The sequence below is a fragment of the Sturnus vulgaris genome, chromosome 7 (genome assembly GCF_052056855.1).
Source record: "Sturnus vulgaris isolate bStuVul1 chromosome 7, bStuVul1.hap1, whole genome shotgun sequence".
NCBI classification, from domain to species: domain Eukaryota; kingdom Metazoa; phylum Chordata; class Aves; order Passeriformes; family Sturnidae; genus Sturnus; species Sturnus vulgaris.
This window is the reverse complement of record NC_142249.1, coordinates 15,059,164-15,079,136: the sequence shown is the minus strand read 5'-3', so window position 1 is coordinate 15,079,136 and position 19,973 is coordinate 15,059,164. Positions and strand designations below refer to the sequence as shown.

The 19,973-nt window shown below is 38.1% G+C and overlaps 1 protein-coding gene across 1 annotated transcript in view; it reads right to left on the bottom strand.

Moving 5' to 3' along the window:
* The window catches only part of BMPR2 (bone morphogenetic protein receptor type 2), a 105,639-nt gene that overhangs the window by 45,479 nt on the left and 40,187 nt on the right, over positions 1-19,973 (bottom strand). Inside the window, exons 2-3 of the mRNA XM_014879406.2 lie at positions 7,996-8,169; positions 6,535-6,714 (exon numbers count right to left, since the gene is read on the bottom strand). Of these exons, the coding sequence (XP_014734892.1) occupies positions 6,535-6,714; positions 7,996-8,169 (354 nt within the window). The remainder of the gene's footprint in view (positions 1-6,534; positions 6,715-7,995; positions 8,170-19,973) is intronic.

Here is a 19,973-nt window from a genome sequence, read left to right as displayed (position 1 = left end):
TTCAAAGAGGACAAAGATGCAGATCAGACAATTGTATCAAACAAATAAGCTAAAATGCTTGCTCACAGGAACTCACCTATGCTCACAGGTACTGGAGGAATTGAAATCTCTAAGGACTTAAGAAAAACGTTTAGCCCTCTGAAACAAAGTGCAAATACAGCTCTAGCACTTCACAAACACACTATATTGCAACTTCAGGATACAGGAAAAAATCTCACCTTGCATCCAAAAAAGCCCTTTTTAGATTCCAGCATATTTTAAAGAGAATTTTATGAAGAACCTTGCTCTCGGCCCTCCAGGTCTCAATGCACTACTGATTCCTGCAGTTACCTTTCCTAGCAAGTGTGCTCCAACAGGAGGCCGACAAAGCAATAAGGAAAAATACTCGTAAAAAAAAAAAAAAGTTTGGGTTTTGGGTTATTGGTGTTTTTGTAAAAATAATATTTGAAATGTTTCTGCTTTTTCAAACAAACATGTTTGCTCTTTTAACATGGTTTTCAGCATTTTGTGGGTTTGGTGCATAGGAGAAATTTAAAAACATTTCCAAAACATTTCAATGTCAGTGCAAGTAAAACACTTCATTTTCATCTTCCTGATTAAATGTTTCTGTAAGAGAAAAAATTTACACATACAGTTTTCTGCCTAAGGAGGTTCTGCCTTCACAGCTAACATTTCATATGCAAGACTCCAATTTCACATCAAAGCTTTACTTTTAAATTCAGTAAAGATTCCAATTTAATCTCAGGAGACTATGATGTCTTAGAAGTTAAAACAGTAAGTGCTGCTACCAACAATCTTCAAGAGATTCTGCTTTTGATAGATGCAGTTTTAATGGGAAACTGAAGTTACTCGACAAGCATTACCAGTTATTTTGAGAGACTTGCAAAACATTGCATAGTTCTACAGAAGTTAAGGCTTTCACTTGGATTTCTAAATAACCTTCTACTGCAATTGCTTTAATACTGTGCTTCCTGCAGTAACTTTCACTTCTTTTTCTCCCCTACACTAATCCACAACACCATCACTTTTTCCTCAGTTACAATGACACAAGACATAGCCTTAATTAGTACCCGTTTCCAAAATCTTATCAGTAAGCATTTGTAGCAATGTACCCAGTGTCACAGCCCCCTCCACTGTTAATTAATTTCCTGTAACCAAATAAACAGCAAAAAAAGCTCCACTAAGCACTATATTTCAGACAGAAAGGCAACTGAAGGTTCAGGAAAACACACATTTGTCAACAGCTGGCTAAAAATCCAAATATTTCATAATGAAGCCAGTATATTAAAGAATTGTTAAAAAAAAAACTGGCTAAAAATCCTCATAATGAAGCCAGTATATTAAAGAATTGAAAAAAAAAAAAACTGGCTAAAAATCCTCATAATTAAGCCAGTATATTAAAGAATTATTAAAAAAAAAAAGTTCTCCCTCTATCAACTGCTCCACACAGAATCTCTTTTAAGAGAGACACATAATAAGAAATCCTAATGCACATTCACCTGTATCTCCTCCAGCAGTTCAGCAACTTCCTTTTCTACAGTGCCCTAAAGCAACTTCCTCAGAGGCACAGTATCATCCTCTTGCATCAAATGCTTAGCTGTCTCAAATTAAACTTCTTTTTTAGGAGATATTAATTACTGTAGTAATATTTCCTTCCATCCTATAACATAGTGAAGGCACATTAATGACACAGAATGTTTCATCCCTTCACTGAAGGAAGAAGTGCCTGCCTGACTCCCATTCATTTCAAGGGTACAAGTTTTAATTCTCGTGTAGATCGCTCCCACCTTCATCTTTTAAAACCTGAGATCTGCCACCTTGCAAAGGTTTGTAATTTCCTCTTTACATCTAAATCACCTAAAACCAAAGAAAATAATGCACATGAAGGAAAAAGCTTATTTACAGAGTGGGTTTTTTAGATTAGGGAGATCAGAAATTAAAGACCAGCTTAAACATCAGCTACAAACTTAGCTGATCAGGCCCTGCATCCCAGCTGAAGTAAATGCATTTCAATTATAAATTAATATCAGATGCTCTTCTCCAGAAAAAGCAGTTCAAGACAACTGAGAGTGAGCAGGGTTACAACTTTCCAAAATTAGCCTGACATGATCTAATTCAGCTTCAGTGGGAGTTAGATTGGGCCACGTGCCCACAGCTACATGAGTCTAACTGCTGCCTCTCAAAAACAATAGTTAAATGAAAACCATCTCATTACTACCATAATTAACCTGTCCCAGCCACATACATTTGTAATTACTTTTTTTTTAATGGTAGCTTTTGTCAAAGTTTCCACACAATTCCATGATCACTTCAAGACTGACTTTTACACATCTATTTTATATCCATAGCAAGAAGGCTGGCAAAGAGAGGCAGGAATGTTACACTGGAAAGATAAGCCTGTTATCAGTGTTTCAGAGTGAAGATAACTTCCTTGACTGTGAGAGGTGGTCTCTTTCTATCCATAACTCAGTGCCCTTATTCAACAGAGGTTTCCTAAATTCTCTAAAAATTGCAGCCACCCTTTGCTGTTATGAGATGAAAACCCTACACAATTTTCAACCACACGTACCAGTAACTGCTCAACTGTTGCTGCCAGGGATTTTTTCCATACATCACACAAATGCATCATCTGTCATAGAAAAACACATTCTTACTACTCAGTTGCTGCTACATTAATTTATTTGCAGCACCAGGAAGCAGCCTTGAGGGAAAAAATAATTAAAAATTGCTCTTTCATCTTGATGTTATTTTAACGTGAATGTTTCATTACAGCAATATATCTATGACCAACAAGGGAGATCATTTAAGTCTTTAGCTACTTAATTTCTATTTAACAGGCTATTATGAATGATTGAGGAACTAATGATTTTGTCTTCAAAACAGTCTCAGAATTTAGGAAGCATTCTGCAGTCATAACAGGCAGATATTTAGCAAGTAAAACTAAATATCCGACAAAGCCAACAAAGTAAACTTCTCAAAACACTGACCCAGGAAGCCAAAGTTGGCCCTTTTTACATAGGGTAAAGGGGTACATGAGTATACTGGCTGAAGTTAAGATGGAATATTTTTGGTAAATTTTTTGTGAAAATGTAAGATGGAAGAACAGTGAATCTATCCATGAGTGATTTATCACAGAAGAATAAAGTATATCTTTTCCCAGAAGTGCAAGATAGTGGATGATTGGTTGTTTCTGAACTTCTGCATTTGAGTAGCTCCAAATTCCCCAGGCAAATCTTGAAATCAGAAACAAACACCATTGTCCAACCACTACTTCTGGCATCAGGAAACAGCTATCTTCATCTCTGCCTTGTTAATACCTCCAGACTGTGGCTTCTAGACTATCACCCACCCTACAGCATTTGCAAAATTCTAGCTGGAGGGATTAACAACCAACAGCTACTCAAATCTGCCTGGATTATCTTTAAGATAGAAGAGATGAATATTATGACTACTCAGATGTATGATTGTTTTAAATTACCAGCTGCACATTAAGAAGCAGTAAGGATTAAATTTCAGCCTTCAAGAACCTGTTTGTCCTCAATCTTATTTTTCGTTTTTATAAACATTTTGTTACAAGACAGGTTGGATTGCATATATTTATACCCTAATCAAACATGAATTAAAGAAAAAAAAAAAAAAGGAAGCCGTTCTGTTCTACACAGATACAGTTGTGAGAAAAATGTTTTGACATCCTAAAAACAACATTGATATTATCTTAAATACTACACTTAATTTTTCTAACTGCTATATGTTATGACAATGATCATTTGATCTAACATGTATTAAGATCTTAATTTTGTCTTCTTGAATAATTTATAGTTTAGCTGTATCTTTCAAAACACCACTTTTAAGTATCATAGAAAAGCTGCAACCAAAAAATTATATCAAGTAATTGTTTTATTCCTCCATTATTTTTCTGGATGGATTTAGCCCAAGGGCCTAACAGTATTCTGCTGTTTCCATAGATCCTTCACATAGCAAGGAAACATTTTTAAAATAACAACTACAATTTTTCCTTAAAAATTAAGCTTCAAATTGATTAGGGTCATCAGCAAAGTCTTCAGGCTCCATTAGTTATTAAACTACTAGGCTGGATTTCTACTTGTCATTCCAGGAACTTTTTATTATGTATGATTTTACTGGAAATGAGAAGAAAAACATTTACAAATACTTAGTTAACTGCTGAATTAATCAGGCTTCACATAATTGTACACCAGTCACTTCCACTTCGAAATTTGCAGGAGTTCTAGGAGGTCTCATAGCTCACTTTGGGCCATTCAAGAACTATTTATCAAAAGTAGAGATGAGAAGGAGTGCTCTTACAATTCACAGACTATACTGAAATAACCTTCTGCAGAAGATTTCCCATGTGACTGTGACCTGTTCAATTGAATAATCTAAAAGGTATGGTAACACAGGTTGTCACAGCCTGTGCAGCTAACCTTGCTAATGTCCTCACAACATTCTGTCAACTATAACAGAAAGGCTGGAAGAGTGCCTAAAAAGGTATCCAGTAGCTAATACAAAGCTTCCCAACAATTCTATAAACACTCAACCTTGCCAAAGCAAGAATTCTGTACTTAACATGCCAAAATATAATCTTACAGCACCAAAATGGGTTCTGGGAGGAGCTGAGAGACCATGAAGCCTCCAGCACTCAGAATGGGGGTCAGTAACACTGAGGGGTGTGTGTGCTGCAGCCTCCCTGCTTTCTCAGTATCCTGTACCTCCACAGGGCTGCATATGAACAGCCAGGAGCAGCCCCATCTCTGTCAGATGCAGCAATGGTAGAGTTTCACAAATAAGACACCAAACAAGGCAAACAAGGTCATCCTTGCTGCTGGAATGGCCCATCTCCATCTCTTAACCCAGTCAAAGCAGACAGACAATTGTGCTCCAAAGCAACCTCCTTTGCTTGTGCTTATGCCTAAAGCCAAACTTGCCTATTATGAAAATGGAAGGTGACACAACAACACAAAACAGTTTGAGTCAGTAGAAATATATGCTGCAGCACTCAATTACAGCTGGGTGAATTAAGGACTGTGTTAGAGAATTAATTTCTCCCCCACACTTTGCAAGTCAAGATAGATCTTTCAGTATCAAAAATTCAATTTAAAATTATTTTAAGATCTTATCGCTCAACAGCTGAATTAATTCAGCTTCTAATTTTCATCCTATGAGAAGAACAACACAAGTCATTTTGTAAGAACCTGGTCTTCCTGTTTTGGGGGGGACAGAAAGGGACAAGGAATTACCTTTACACCTGGTTTTCCTCCAGTATCATTTCCCTGCACAACACTAACTCCAGTCACATTTGGGGAGCCCAAGCTGATGACTCTTAAAGTCAAGCAGAGTCTGCTCTGCATTGCACAGTGACACTGATTCCAAATGGTGATTGTTCACTGCTTCTACAAACAGTACTGTCAACCAAAAGGCAGCATATTTTGCCAGCTTTCTTTACCCATCCATATTGTATACTTTCCAAGTTAAAGACTGCTGGTTTTTAGCATGCCAAACCCTCATTTTGATGAGGGTTCCTTACAAATACCAGACCCTACAGCCATTTTTGAACCACCAGTGATAAGTACCAGTATCTTCACATTGAAGTTAATTCAAATACTATCATTCCTAAACACAAACTATTCTTTTTGCACTCTACAGCTGTAAATGCTATCCAATTATACATCTTTATTTCACAAAATACTTTCTACTGATAAAGAACTCTTGACATACAGAACAGTTGTGTCTCCATTTATATATCTAACTTTATTCAACTTCCCTTTCACAATTCTTATTTAGAAAAGGCTATCCAAATGTTTACATTAGGCCACTAAGGTTCTTAACTTTTGGAACACAGCATAACAGTGTGTCTGCTAGTTATGATCTCGCTGCTGTCATACCAGGTTAAGAGGTCTGATCCCTTGATTTGGATCTGTATGTTAGGCTGATTTTATAATAAATAACTGAGTAGAAAATTACATTGCTCAAACTAGTATTCTTTGAACATTATGTCAAAGTTAGCCCTTACCAGAGATATGCAAAAGAAAGAAGGCAAATTTCACAGACTGTTGGAGAGAACTTCAGCAGTCTGATACAAGACCAGTTCTACCACTCAAAACTACCTGTGATTCATGAGTGAACAGACAGGCCAAACTTTCCAAAGGTGCCATGGTGTAAATGAAACCACTGGCCTGTTCTCAACAGAAGTCATGAATCTTCTGAATACCTCCACAGGCTTATGAGGTTGGGCATCCAAATATCAAAACACACAAAACTTAGACACCATTTTGGAAAATATAATCTGCATTCAGCAGTTGCCTATACAAACAATCCTCTTGTAAACATTTAGCTCATTCTTTGTGGAGCATTGTGGAATATGAGTGTGACAAACTTCCTAAGGGAAAGCTCTGTTCTGTTTGCCATCTCTGTGACACAGAAAGGTCACAGGTTTCACATTTAACAGTACCACAAAAAAAGGCTCTTTCCCTAAAATCTTTATACCGTGAATGCCAGAGACACAAACATGTGACTTACTGTAAGGTGTTGTATCAGTAGGGTCAGGAGGTGGGAAGTTTTCTGTGAAGTTGACATTACACAGGTCTGTACTACAGCAGCAGAAGCGGTATGTTCCATTCTGAATCAAGGAAGGGGTGGTTGTAACTATACACTCTTCAAAGTGACACTCCTGTGGGTCTCCTATATGAGACCAGCAACCTGTAAAAAGAAGCAGATGACAGATTTTGTTTTTTAAAGTAAATATAAAATTAGTTCTAGTCGCTGGATAAACACATCTACAGAAATCCATACATTACCTAATTAAACATTACAGAATAGGGTGAAAACAGTTATCATAATTTGCTTGTCTGACTTTACTCCCACCTTTTAAACCAAAATCTGAAGAACTTCTTTTAGAACTCCCCATAGCCAAGGAGAAGAAAATGTGGGCAGGGACGAAGGCAAATTTCAGAGGTGTCCAGCTGTTGCCTCAATATGACAAAACCTGAATTTCTGAGCCTGTTAAGGAGAAGTATGCCACTCCTCATCTCTGATACCACAAACCATATTACCACTCTCTGGTCCACAGTCTAAATGAATTGTGACCTAAACCCTTCCTTAGGCCAGAAGACTACATCTACAGCTTGGTGCTTCTTGCATAATTTTCAAAATTCTGCCCTTCCTCATTGTCAGCATCACTGGACCTTTCTACAGGATCACAACTTATTGCTTGATTAATACCAGGTCTTTTGTCCCTGCAGCAACTGCTTGTTCCCAAGTATGGTCAACAGCAGTCAAATGTCATTTATCCACAAATACCTGGAAGGGAAAGAGGCAACAGTGGGGCAGAGGTGAGCAGTCAGGCTGCTCCCTTCAGCAGACTGCCAGATCAAACAGGAATCAAGGACTACAACTCCACAGGCTATTTGTAAATACCAGCTGCATTTACATTCAGCCTTATATTACATTAACTTGCATCCAAATACAAAAGAGCAGAGTCCCTGAGAATGGTAACCAAAACATATCTCCAGAAACTTCAAAGCCCTTCACCCCTCCTACCTATATTCTCCCCACAGAACAGCACTGAATTACAGTACTGATACATGAACTATAGCTGCAATTTCCTTTGTAAACGAGCATCCAATCAATATGAATATACACTTTTTACTTAATAAGACACTGTTAAATTTATCATTACATCAATACATACACTGAAATTCAAGAAACCCATTTTCCTCTGGACCTTGTGAGTAACAAGAAATATGAACGCTTTTTATTCAGCTGTGCATTGATGCCTTTGGTCTCTTTTGGAAGTCATTCATTTCAAACAAACTTTCTGTTCACATTTAAAATTGTTAAATGGGAAGTTTAAAATCATGCATTTCGACAATGTGCAAGAAGTCTGGTTTTGCAGCTGTGCAGCTTTGTATCAGCTGGCTGGATCCCAAAGAAGTGAAATAAGTAACAAAACTACTGCACTAAAACTGAACTGCTACATACCTTGTTTTACAAGATGTATGTCTCCTTCTCGTGTTTTTTCCCAAAGTCCATAGCAGGTACTGCCTTTCATGCACAAAATTGTGCCATTTTCCTGGGAGATTCGGCTCTCACTGATGCCATGGTCCTGCTGATACGGGTCTTTAAATGCACACAGCCGCTCCTCACTCTGTGTAGCTTTAGCCAAAGAAAGAAAAATAATTTTTGTTAGTGATTCTGTACATAAAACATCAACTTTAATAAAAATATATGATTAAGGTCTTCTGGAAAGATATGTTCAAAAAAAGCTAGATGTGCAACTACAAGAACTTAGATGCTATTCAGAAGTACAGCTCAGCAAACAACCCATTACAGTAAGAATTTGTACTACATATTTCAACAACTAGATTTCATCTAGCTCTTTAACTCCCATCAAAGCACTGGCAGTGAAAAGATGCAAGATGAAGTAGATTGGTCTTTTGGGAAAAACAGATTTTGAACTTAAAGTAAAATTATAACAAATGTAATTGTAAATTTTTAAAGGTACTGCATAAAATATTTCCTCACAGATGGTTTATTTCTTTGATCATTCTTCAGCACTGGCCCCAAAGAAGCCAGGTTTCAGCAAGGCAGACTTAGTGCAAAAACACTGCTTCACTTTGTCACCAATGCAGTGATTGGGTAAAAAAAATGAAAACCCAAGAGATTTCAATACTTGTGCCTCACTTTTAAGGCTGTTACTATTCATTAGGAGTCAAAATTTGTAACTCTTTTATGCTGAGAAAACCATAAATTGCTGCACTGTTCAGGCCAGCATTCTGTCAGTGTTTTCCCAGTTTATTGTGTGGCAGCAGTAACTAAAATAGCACAACTTAGCTGACTTTTCTACTGGTCTGGTACGGTGTGTGTGATCAGTTGAGCTGCGTGTCAGCTCAGTGGGGGCAAAACTCTCAGCTGAGGAGACAGGAACTCCTCAAGCCAGTGTAATTCAATCACTTGCAGCTCCCCACACTCCAAGAACCTGGCTGGCAGTCCATGCTGCTCACCCACCTCTCTCAACTCTGGTCACTGCACTATTAACACTTTACATCTGGTGCTACAGTTCTGCAGTGATAAATACATTTATTACAAAGCACTGACTTGATATTCAGAAAGTCAGTCGCCTAAATTTCATATGCAATTTTTTTTTTTAAACCTCTCTGAGCAGAATTAGTCAAGTTACTAAGTACAAAAAGGTCACACATTAGCAGCCAGCACATGCTGCCTCCAGCAGAAGTTGCCAGTTGCACGCTGTAGTTTTATTCTCAGAACAGCTGAGTATGCCAGGCGTGAAGCATCTGTCCTGCATTCTCTGCTCCATGACATGGGACTGGCCAAGACACAGCGCCTGAAAGGACAGGACCCCACAGGGAACTGGATCTCACTAACTTTTTGAAAATTCAAAGAAGAAAAAACTAGCACAGAATTACAATTTTCAAGTCATAATGGGACAAAAGTATACAGCCTTGTGAAATAGGACATATCTGCTCTGAGGGGCAGTAGGAAGGTTTTAAAACCTGTTGCATATGATAGCTGAGTGGGGCTAAGGCCATCCAAGATCTGGTTGTTTGCAAAATGTTCAAATTGCTTCAAGATAAGCCCTTTCATAACTTGCCTTCGTGAAAAATTAATTTAAAAGAACAGAATTTATGAAACAGTCACACAAATCTGGTTTCCTTATTTAAAAAGAAAAGTAATTCCAGGAAAGTCAACTTTAATTATACCTCATTATGTTAAGAAAAAAAAAAAAAATCTTCGAACCTATGAAGTAATAGAAGAATAAAAAAGACCAAACAAACGAAAACGTTTTGAGTTTGCCTTGGACTCAGAAAAATATTAATGACACGTATCATGTCTGTGCTCCACCGACAGAGACAGCTTTAATTGCTTATTTTTCATGTCTCTTAATCTTTCTATAAAACTCCTAGGATCAAGGTACAAGAAGATACTCAAAAAAAGAGAAGTTGTTAAGACTCATACTAGCTGCTGTCCAGCCATGCATGTACTACAGAAAATAAAAGTAACTACCAAAGGTTTTTCTGATTTAAAAAGACTCCATTGCCCTATAAGAATACCTGCAGAGGAGAGAATGGGTAGGCATGAGAAAATATAACAGAGCTAGCAACCTGAGTGTCTATTAATCTTCTTGCAAAGTATAAAAATACGAGTTAACTTGACACAATTTAATGTCAGATGATCTCAGTGGGAAACTTTTCCAAGAAAAAATAAAGGTTACTCATCCAACAACTAGAGTTTTTCATGCTGATCACTGCACATTCCTGCTTCGATTATAACTTGGAGCAGCACGGCCCCTGTGGGAGCAGTACCCACTGCAATACTCTGCTGACCCCTGCCCCTTCCCTGATGGCACAGAACATCTGGAGAACAGGGGACATGGAACAAAAGCTACTTTATTTTCCTCCATGGCCTCTGTACGTTCATTGTTGAAGTTACAACGCCGAAGAAAATTGGGAAGGGCATTCAGATGTACAGAAACCATCCTGCAGAACAACAGAATAGATGAGCTGCTTCAGTTACTGCTCATGATTTCAGTACATTCCTGCTCTGGGATTTCTTTCTTCCAGGCAGTGGAAACAAGTCAAATTTAAAAACTTCCAGTACTGGAATACTTCTAGGTCAGCTCTTGAAAGCAGCCTCTAGCCTAGGTGAGCATGCTTGCATGCCCTAAACCTTGCCCAAAAGAAGTACTACAAAATACTACTACAGAAACCACATGAAAGTGCTGGAGTGCCTCTTTAAAAGCTGGCCTATTTCAACAGAAATCTTACTCTTCAAGGTAAAATATAATTTTTGGATTTCCACATGTTCCACATGGATGACAATGTCAGTTTTCAGTCAGTGGGAGCTGACAGGTATGCAGGGTGCACTGAGAGCTGAAACACATCTCCCTGTGCCTTGGGAGCCGTGCACCTCCAATGTTTGAGGGCAGCCACTAACACTCTGTAGCAGCTTAGCTGGAAACAATTGCAAAGCTGCTTCTCCATGCTTGGAGATATTAAAAAACCATCTAGGCATGGTCCCAGGCAGCTGGCTCCAGGTGACCCTGCCTCAGCAAGGAGCTGGACAAGATGACCTTCAGAGATCCCTTTCAACCTCAACCATTCTGCAATTCTTGCATGTCTCCAAGCACTCAATGTGCATATAAGACACAAAAATTATATCTCAGCTGGGCTGCTTGCTCTTTTTTGTCTGCAAGGCAGGTGAGATGGTAGGGTAAGACTAGAAATACCGGATTCTCTTCAGTTTGTCTTCAGTTCAAATAAATCCAAACAGACCCAAGGAAATACCTTAATGCTAAGATCTTCATTAAACAACAAGAGCAATTAAAATAAATAACTTATCCTATGAAGGCTGAGGCTCCTGAACTGCTCTATTTGATAAATCCAGTTCATTTGCTACCTGTCAGAAACATAAAGGGCAAAGTCCCTGCAGACACATGTGCTCACCAGATATTAGAGAGCCACGAGCAGTTCACAGTCCAGTGCTCTTCTCCTTACAGTTTTCACAGACCCAAGATGCATCAGCAGTGTATCCTCAAATCAGCAAAATGCAGAAGCCATTTACAGATCAAGCTATGCAGTGTATCTGCCCAGACATGAAATGTCCCAGCATTCAAACACAACCAAGACCTAGCACCAAAGGAAGTGGCAGCATAGGTTTCACAGGACATCTGCTTCATAGCTGAAATCATCCTTTAAAACCCTGAATTTATAAGGCAAATTTCATAGTAAACTCTTGTTTGTTCATCACATAGAACTCATTAGACATTCAGACCTTTTCTAATTAACCCTTTAACGAAATTTCATGAGAGGTTTTGAAATAAATAAATGGCAACTGAATGCCTACATATCATACACCACTGAAAAATTTGCTACTTGAGAAACTGTATAAGCAACAGATAGGCTGACACTGAAGAGGACCAAAACTAAAACTTAAACAACAAATTATGAAGGAATTTATGTCAATGTCAATTTTCCATCCCTCTTGTATTTGCATACCAGAAAAACTATGTCAAAACAATTCAATAGAAATAATAAAATGAACTCAAGCTTCTGTTCCCTCACTTTTATATACAGTTTCAGAAATAAACTTGAGTGGCATTTGAATAGAATATGGGTGCTCCAAGCAGTCATCCAAGAAACAGTGAATGTTCTCAGCTTTCCTGCTTGGCTGCCACTTCCAGTGAGTCTGATCACCAAACACACTTGTAACAGACTTCACCTGAACCACACTTTGAAAGCTTGTTATATTCCAAGAGAAGAATGGGTAAACAGACCACAATAAATTACTTTCCTGGAATCACAAAGGAACTGGGAATTGTCCATCGTTTCCCAAGTCCATCCAGTGGCTCCTGCTTACTGTTGCAGTGGTCTGGAAGCATAGAGCTCATCTCCAGACCACTATACAGCCCCGAGAAACAAGACCAGGACTTCAGGAATTGCCTTTTAGCATACAGCTCAGGTTTTTATGTGATTTACCAAATTAGAATTAGTCAGTTCTACTGTCAACAAAAAAAATGCTATATAGATTTTTTTCAGTTTTTTCTCTCTATAATCATGCTGCTAATTCCAGCTGCTCAGAAACAGAGAACTGATTCCTACTGATAAGTAAATTCTATCTGTTCACTACAAAAACACCCTGAGATGCTTACTATTTGAGTATTTGCCTTTTTTCCCACTAAAGATATTTCTGAACAGCAAAGATCAGAAGAAAATTACAAGTGCATCTACTATATCAGAAATCTGCATGCAACTAACACACAATTCATCCATACTTGGATGAGTTTAAACAAATGAATACATCTCTATTGTTTTTAATATAGTATTTCTTTCATGACCACGGTGTGTTCTAGGAAAACAACTACTGAAAACAATGAAAGAGGAATACCAAAAGTTACAGGAATCCAACTGCAAATCCTTAGAACATGAGTCATGTTTTCACTAATAGCATCGGAAGTCACCTCCATTAGTACTTAACTGATGCTTCCTGACCTCGCATCTATTCAATGCAGTACACAGAACTCACATCAAGTGCAAAGCAAGGGGAAAGGAACAAAAAAAAAAAAAAAAAAAAAAAAAAAAGACTCAAATGTTACCTAAATGCTACTCAAATGCTACTCCATGGTCTAATCATTGGGATTAAAGATAAATAAATCAAACACTTGCCACTTAATGATTAATGCCAGGCAAAACATTTTGTGACTCAACAGCCACAAATGAAAGAACGTGAGAACAGTCTGAAGACAAACCCGCACGCAATCTACAAGAACAGACCTGCTGCCATCACAGACCACACACGGGTACCGTGCTGCTAATTACACAACTGCCTTAAGTCCATGCAGGTGATGACTTAAAAATAAGGCAAAAAATGGAAAAAAGGTTTCGGAGCATTTGTTTGCCTGTAATGGGATTTCTTTAAGTACAGGCCACCACACATTCAGCTGGGAAGCTCAGTAGGCAGCAACAGATTTTTTTTCAAAGATCAATGTTTTTTCTGTAACTTGTCCTTTCAATTAGAGAGATTTTCATCAGAACAGCCATAGATGCAAAACCTGTTTTATTTTGGCCCTGTCAGCTTTCTGTGGAGCTCTTTTATTTACACAATAGGGAGAAACATCACTGCCCTCGAGACAGGGTTATGAGATAGGTTGCATTATGAAGACACATGCTATTACAAAGAAGGTATATACATCAGGAAGATTCTCTGAGTATATATTTTCAAATACTGGTAGCTGAATTCTGGTGTGATGTACAGAGAAACAGAATCCTGAAGAAATCATCACTTAGCAAAAAACTCTAATGTTGCCTTTTTTATCTTTTTCTCCTCAGAGGCTTTAATTACAATTATTTCTGGATGTGTATCCACTTATATTAAAATATATAATAAGCAGATGTCTTTTGAAGGAAGTCATGCTTCTCCAGACAGACTACCCTCACTACTAACTTAGAGTGGGAGGAAAAAAAGCTAAACTATTGATAATCTTCCACATATTTATATTTCCAGTATTCTGTTTTGTAGCATGTTTGACCAAGTGAACAGCAGGGCTCTGCACTGACTGGTCAGACAAACAAGTAAATTGTCTGCCTGAGGATTAAGCATGAGAACATGAAGGTCTAAACCAACCTGAAATGGCCTGGAGACTTTCTGAGCAGGAGGTGAGGAGCAGCACAGTGCAACACAAAGCCAGGCAGACTGCACAGCCTACTGCTGTACAGCAAACTTCCAGATCAGAAATTCTCCTGATGGGCTCCAAAACACAACCACTGCACTAATATTTTAAAGACATGAAGATGAAATAATGGAAATTTGCACAAGAGAATACAGCAGAACTTCTAGGAAGGAGGCAGGAAAGTAAAGAAAAATGCTTCAGAAATTTACATCTGTGGTAAATTTACATATTTTCCTCTCCTGAGAAAAAGAAGGGAAATAAAAACCATCATAATCATTAGTATCATAATAATTTTGGGCTCAAAATTGTTTTACAGGACATAATATGGACCTCAAGATATACTGTAAAATATATTTTGACAATAAACTCTTTACAGTTTATACTCAGTGTTAAAATCTGGAATAATCTGTTCACAGTACTGCATGTCCTTAGCCTTAGTTGATGAAAATTATTTTGGTTTTGTCTGCTTTTGCTGACTAACATCACACTTTCAAATGCTGGCAATTACACAGAGCCAGGCTTTGACTGAGAACTAGTGCCAAAACTAAAATGAATGCTAGTACTGATACCCATTTCAAAGTGATTGCACATACAGATGACAAAATAACTTATGTTCACTACAAGGTCCTTTGCCCTCAAAACAGACTAGGAAATTCAAATGTCCTTTTTCCGTACATGGATATACATGGTCTTTCCTGCTCCTCAATCTAGCCATCAAGCAAGCAAGTAAATTTGAAATCTATTTTCTTTCTAACACAGTATTGTGGGCTGATCAAGGCTACTAGCAGCAATGGAGACACCAGTGGAGCCTTTTCCTGTTGAGTTTGCTTTAACACTCCTTGGGTGTCTTGGTGTTTCAGCTTCATTCTGAAACACCAGTTGTCTGCTAGCACTAAATAAGTGCAACAGAGGCAGATCATGTGGCAGCTGTATTGAGTCATGCTGTGCAAAAGGTTCACATTTTGCTTTCCACTCAGGCACTGCTGTCTCACACTGCTTTGGTACATAGTCCATGGCTTTCTCTGGGACCAGCTGACCCTCCTGGCACAACCTCACTGGCTCCTGGCTACCAACACATGCCCTCCTTGCAGCCTTACATTAGTATTATATGCATCTCACCAAATACATCCACCACAGCAGGAATTTCACTAACTGGAATTAATGTAAATGCAATGTACATGGGGAGGCCAGAAAGGAAATCATCAACTCAAATTCTGTACTGAAAGCCTTGTTCTCCTTTTACCCAAATTTACTCTCAAAGGAAGCGTTGCCTTAGAAGAACTCAGCTTATGCAAGAGAAGCCATGCAGTGAAGAACCAGGATGGCAGAGATTTATTGCTAGCAGCTGACAAATTATGTAGCTCCCAAACGCTGCCAGATTTTATGAAAAAATACCTGAGTTTACTGCCAATAAACCATGTCACTGCCTTATTTCTACAACTTTCTAACTGTTTCTGAGGACCACCAGACAACCCTGCTGGGCAAACTTCATGCAAACCAGACATTACCACAGATGCAAAATTTTATCCATCTAGAAAGAGCACAAGACATGGTGGCAAGAAAGCTAGCAACACCTTGTTTTGGGTCAAAATTCAAGAATGTCAAGTAAATTTGAATAGTTAACACTGCTTTACATCAAGAGGCTGAGCATTGTTCAGCTGATATGGGAAGAGATTCAAGCTGAATGTGTAATCAGGATATTCAATCAGCCAGGGTCAGAGAAGGACAAACTGCAGAATTAAACCCAAGTGTCCTCAAGTCTCAACTACAGCCATAATAAATTGACCTTTTACTACTTGGGCCACTTATCAGAGCTTCCCCCACCTTACAGTATCCCCTTCACAATGTATACAACTAAACAAGAAAAAGAATTTACCTCTCAGTGATTCAGCATTTTCCTTAACATTGTTGCATAGCTGTGTTCAGCACATACACACTCAGGACATTTGTTTTTATTGTATAATTCTGTCTAGTTCAGCAGGTTTCTCCCATCTTTTTTCCCCTCTGCTAAACTCCCATTGATTTTTAACAAGACAATTAAAACAAAAGGCACGTAACAAAAAGGTAGTGGAAAAGGTTATCAATCTGACAAATATGAAATTCCTTAATATATCACCTGCTAGCTGTGAAAAAAACTCTCTGGCATGTTAAAAAAACAGTAGCAGTATCTTAGTTCACTGATTACACAGGGCTGATCACATTTTATCACACAACTTGGCACTTAAGAAACACTTAAAGGCTTTATAGCAAGAGACTGCAGCAGGTTTCTTGGTGTTATAAAAACAGTAAAATGTCATGGCATTTTAGCATTCACTTCATTAAGCTTTAAAAGACTCATCTTTGTCATCAGACTTCAACTCAGAGCCATTTCCAAAATCTTTTCATTTCACATTAAAGCAAAATCCAGTCAGTGTGTCCTATACAGAAACACAAGGGTCCAGGCACATTCAAAATGTCTTCTGAAAAAGCTGTTATGCTCAAATACTCCCAAGTAGAAGCAAATTAGCATAAAGCATAATTAAATCATTAAATACCATAAAAATGTCAAATCATAGAATATGTTTAACATTCGCTTAAGGGAGAATCTAATCTAATATTATAAACACACTAGTGGAAGACAAAGTATAAAAAAATTACCCTCAACTCCAAATGCTTGTCTTATTTTAACAAATCTTAGCATTTCCATGAAATTAATAATGTCGATGATTTTCTGTGAGGATTCACATGGCAAAAAGCATCCTTGAAAAAGCATCCTTGTGGCTTCAAATCACATTGACAGGTTTGCACTGTCTTCTTTTCTCAAGATGAAACAAATTTTGCTTATTTTACTCCATGAACAAACAGTCCTTACACATATTTGAATCATATTACACACAGGTGAATCACCTCAGAGAGAATCTACTCACAGACTCACGATGTAGAGGAAAAAAAAATTTTCAACGAGAAGTATTTTGCCAGCCAGCTTTAAAGTATACCTTCCACTTTATTAAAGAATTAGAACATGCACTGACGGTCATTTAAATGCAGATTTCTGGAAAAGCACAGGGAAGGGAGTAGCTGGCCTTCACTGACTCAGCAGGATTTTAGACATCCGACTTCTCAAGGTCTCCTGGAAAAATCCCAGTCTACATTTAATCTGAAAGAGTGACTAAATTACAGGATTTAAACAAGTCTAGTATTTTTCCAATTATTTTTTAATATATTTTTCCTTTCATAAATGACTCTGTCTCCATTCAAAGAAAAAAATAAGTAAGTTCATGTTACTGTTTAGCAATTATGTCAGAATAGAAATCGCCACAGCCTTAGTCACACATAATCTTTTCCAGTGGCCAGTGTCTATTCATGGAACTTAAAAAGCCTGAATTCTTTATCTTTGCCCTAGACTGGAGTTCAGGGATTTTTTTTCTGGGTATGAGTGTCTGGCTTTTGTTTATCTGGGCTGTCAAAGTAAAGTATCTGCATGGAATAACACAGGAAACTCTGCAGCAAAAGCAACAGAAAAGCAAACTAATGATGTGGTATTTATCCCCTAAACTCAGATATAACAGACTTCCCACAGCAAAATTGCCTATTTCAGAGTCTGCTTTACATTCCCTCTGAAAAAGATGTGCTAATTGTGTTAGGTAATCCCCTAACACAAATAATGTACTCACTTTTCTACCTAGCAGGGATGCCATTTCTACTGCAGATATTACTGAAACACATTCTGGAGAACTTTTCAGTACCTTAAATCTTGGAAAAGACAGAATCCATACAGCCTGTCTCTTACAGCATATTACAAAATATTTTCTTATAAACATTTTCAGGACGCTTACACCACTGTGAATTTGCTGAAACATTGGAAAACCAGCAAACATTCTTTGACCTGAAGCTACAAGGAAATTAAGCTCCAGAATCATAATCATATTTTGCCCTCAGACAGAAGCTTAATCTATTTGGCTTTGAAATCTTAAACCCTGAAGAATACAACAAGAGCAGCAAAAGGCAGAAACTAACTTCTACCCTGACATGCTTCACAAGAGGTCTGAAGCTTCTTACCTTTCCAGAATTCCTCACAGAACATATAAGTTCAAAACCATTTCAAGCCTTTTTCTTCCAGACATTTATTATTATGCCACAGAATACCCCACAATCCATTGTTGTCCTGGGTCAAGGGCATGGTCAACAAGAGCTCCCCAGGCAAAGGCAGCCAGCTGAAGGTGAAAGCCAGCTCGTGCAGAGGACAGAATATCAGGGACCTGTAAGAGACTGGGGGCTGCTGCAGGAACTTGGGACTTACTTCAAACACTCCTACTTTGTGTTCCTTAGCTGAGAGCAGGAATGGAAGGAATTGTCAGCTAAAGGTATTTATGATGTTTGCTGAACTGGGCAAAACCAGAAAATATTGACTTTTGCTTCTGTTAGACTTCAAGGTTATCAGCCCATTGAAGAAAGTTCACTGTTCATGTATTTCTTGATACAGTGTTAGCCATGTATGTGCACAGCACTGAACTATTTAAAATCAACTCATACATCTTCTTTATGCATTTATTCTTTTCCATGTAAATCTTTGTTGTACCAAAACCAACTTCACTGGCTAAGAAGGTGATACAGGTAAACTTTTGCAGACCCTGAATAGTCAGAAAAAAAAAAAAAAATCAGTGTCTAGTCAAGCCAAGCTCTTCATTAACTTCTGATTTCTAAACTTGTGCAGTTAAAAAGGGCATGAGTGGTACATGCAGACAGGTTACTGAACACACTTATTCCAAGCACTGGCTTTCACACCAAGGAAACAAACTTCTGGGGACAAGGAAACAACAAAAAAAAATTAAACAGAAGATTGTTTTTAATTATCTTTGTTGATGCTAGTGACAGGAAACATGGAAAAGGGCACTCCCAAAATAGACACTCAAGGAAAACACTGTGATCAACTTGCTTAACATTTTGCATTGCACACCTGAGGATGATGGCTAGAGCTATGCTCAAAAGACCATCTGAACTCCTCACCCTGTACATATACCTCAGGTAGCACAGGTTAAAACCTCTCACAAGACACAGCAGAAGTGTGAGCAGAAAACATCAGGTTCTTCAGGTCCCAAGCCAGCCTAATCCACCAAGCAGCTGCTGCAGGGTGAGCACAGAGCCAGAGTGTGCAGGGGCTCCCCCACTCACTGCAGCTCTCCACCACTGACACAGACAACATCAGCATTTCAGTACAGCAGAGTCTCAACTTCTTCTGGTTCAGACCTACTTACAGGGCAGGAAATAAACACAAACAGCACCTTGGCATTTGGGACTAGTAAGGAAGGAACAACGCCAAATGTCATTATGACAACCAAAAAACCCACAAAAACGTAGAGGCTTTACAATGGCAGAATTTACCAGTAAAGAAGTGGTTTCCTCTGTTTTCAATTTTTTGGAAAGACTTTAGTCTTTCAATACCACAAAGTGCTATACACCTTTATTACAGGTACATTGAGCAAATATTACTTAGTTGATTTGGTGTCTTTTGAAACAAAACTGTTATCAAACACTTTGTTAGCCTCTACTGAGAACATTTTCCCTTATGACTGGGGACACAGTTTAGTGGTGAACACGGAGGTGCTGGGTTAATGGCTAAACTTGTTGTTCTTAGAGAGCTTTTCCAACCTTAACAATCCTATGAATCTATCAACTGATACATTTTTCTCTTTAATTTGAACTAGAAACATTAGAAAGCAATATAACTTGCAACAACCATTTAAATAGCAGCTTTAAATAATTTCAGATCAGGTTTATTAACTCATGTACTTAT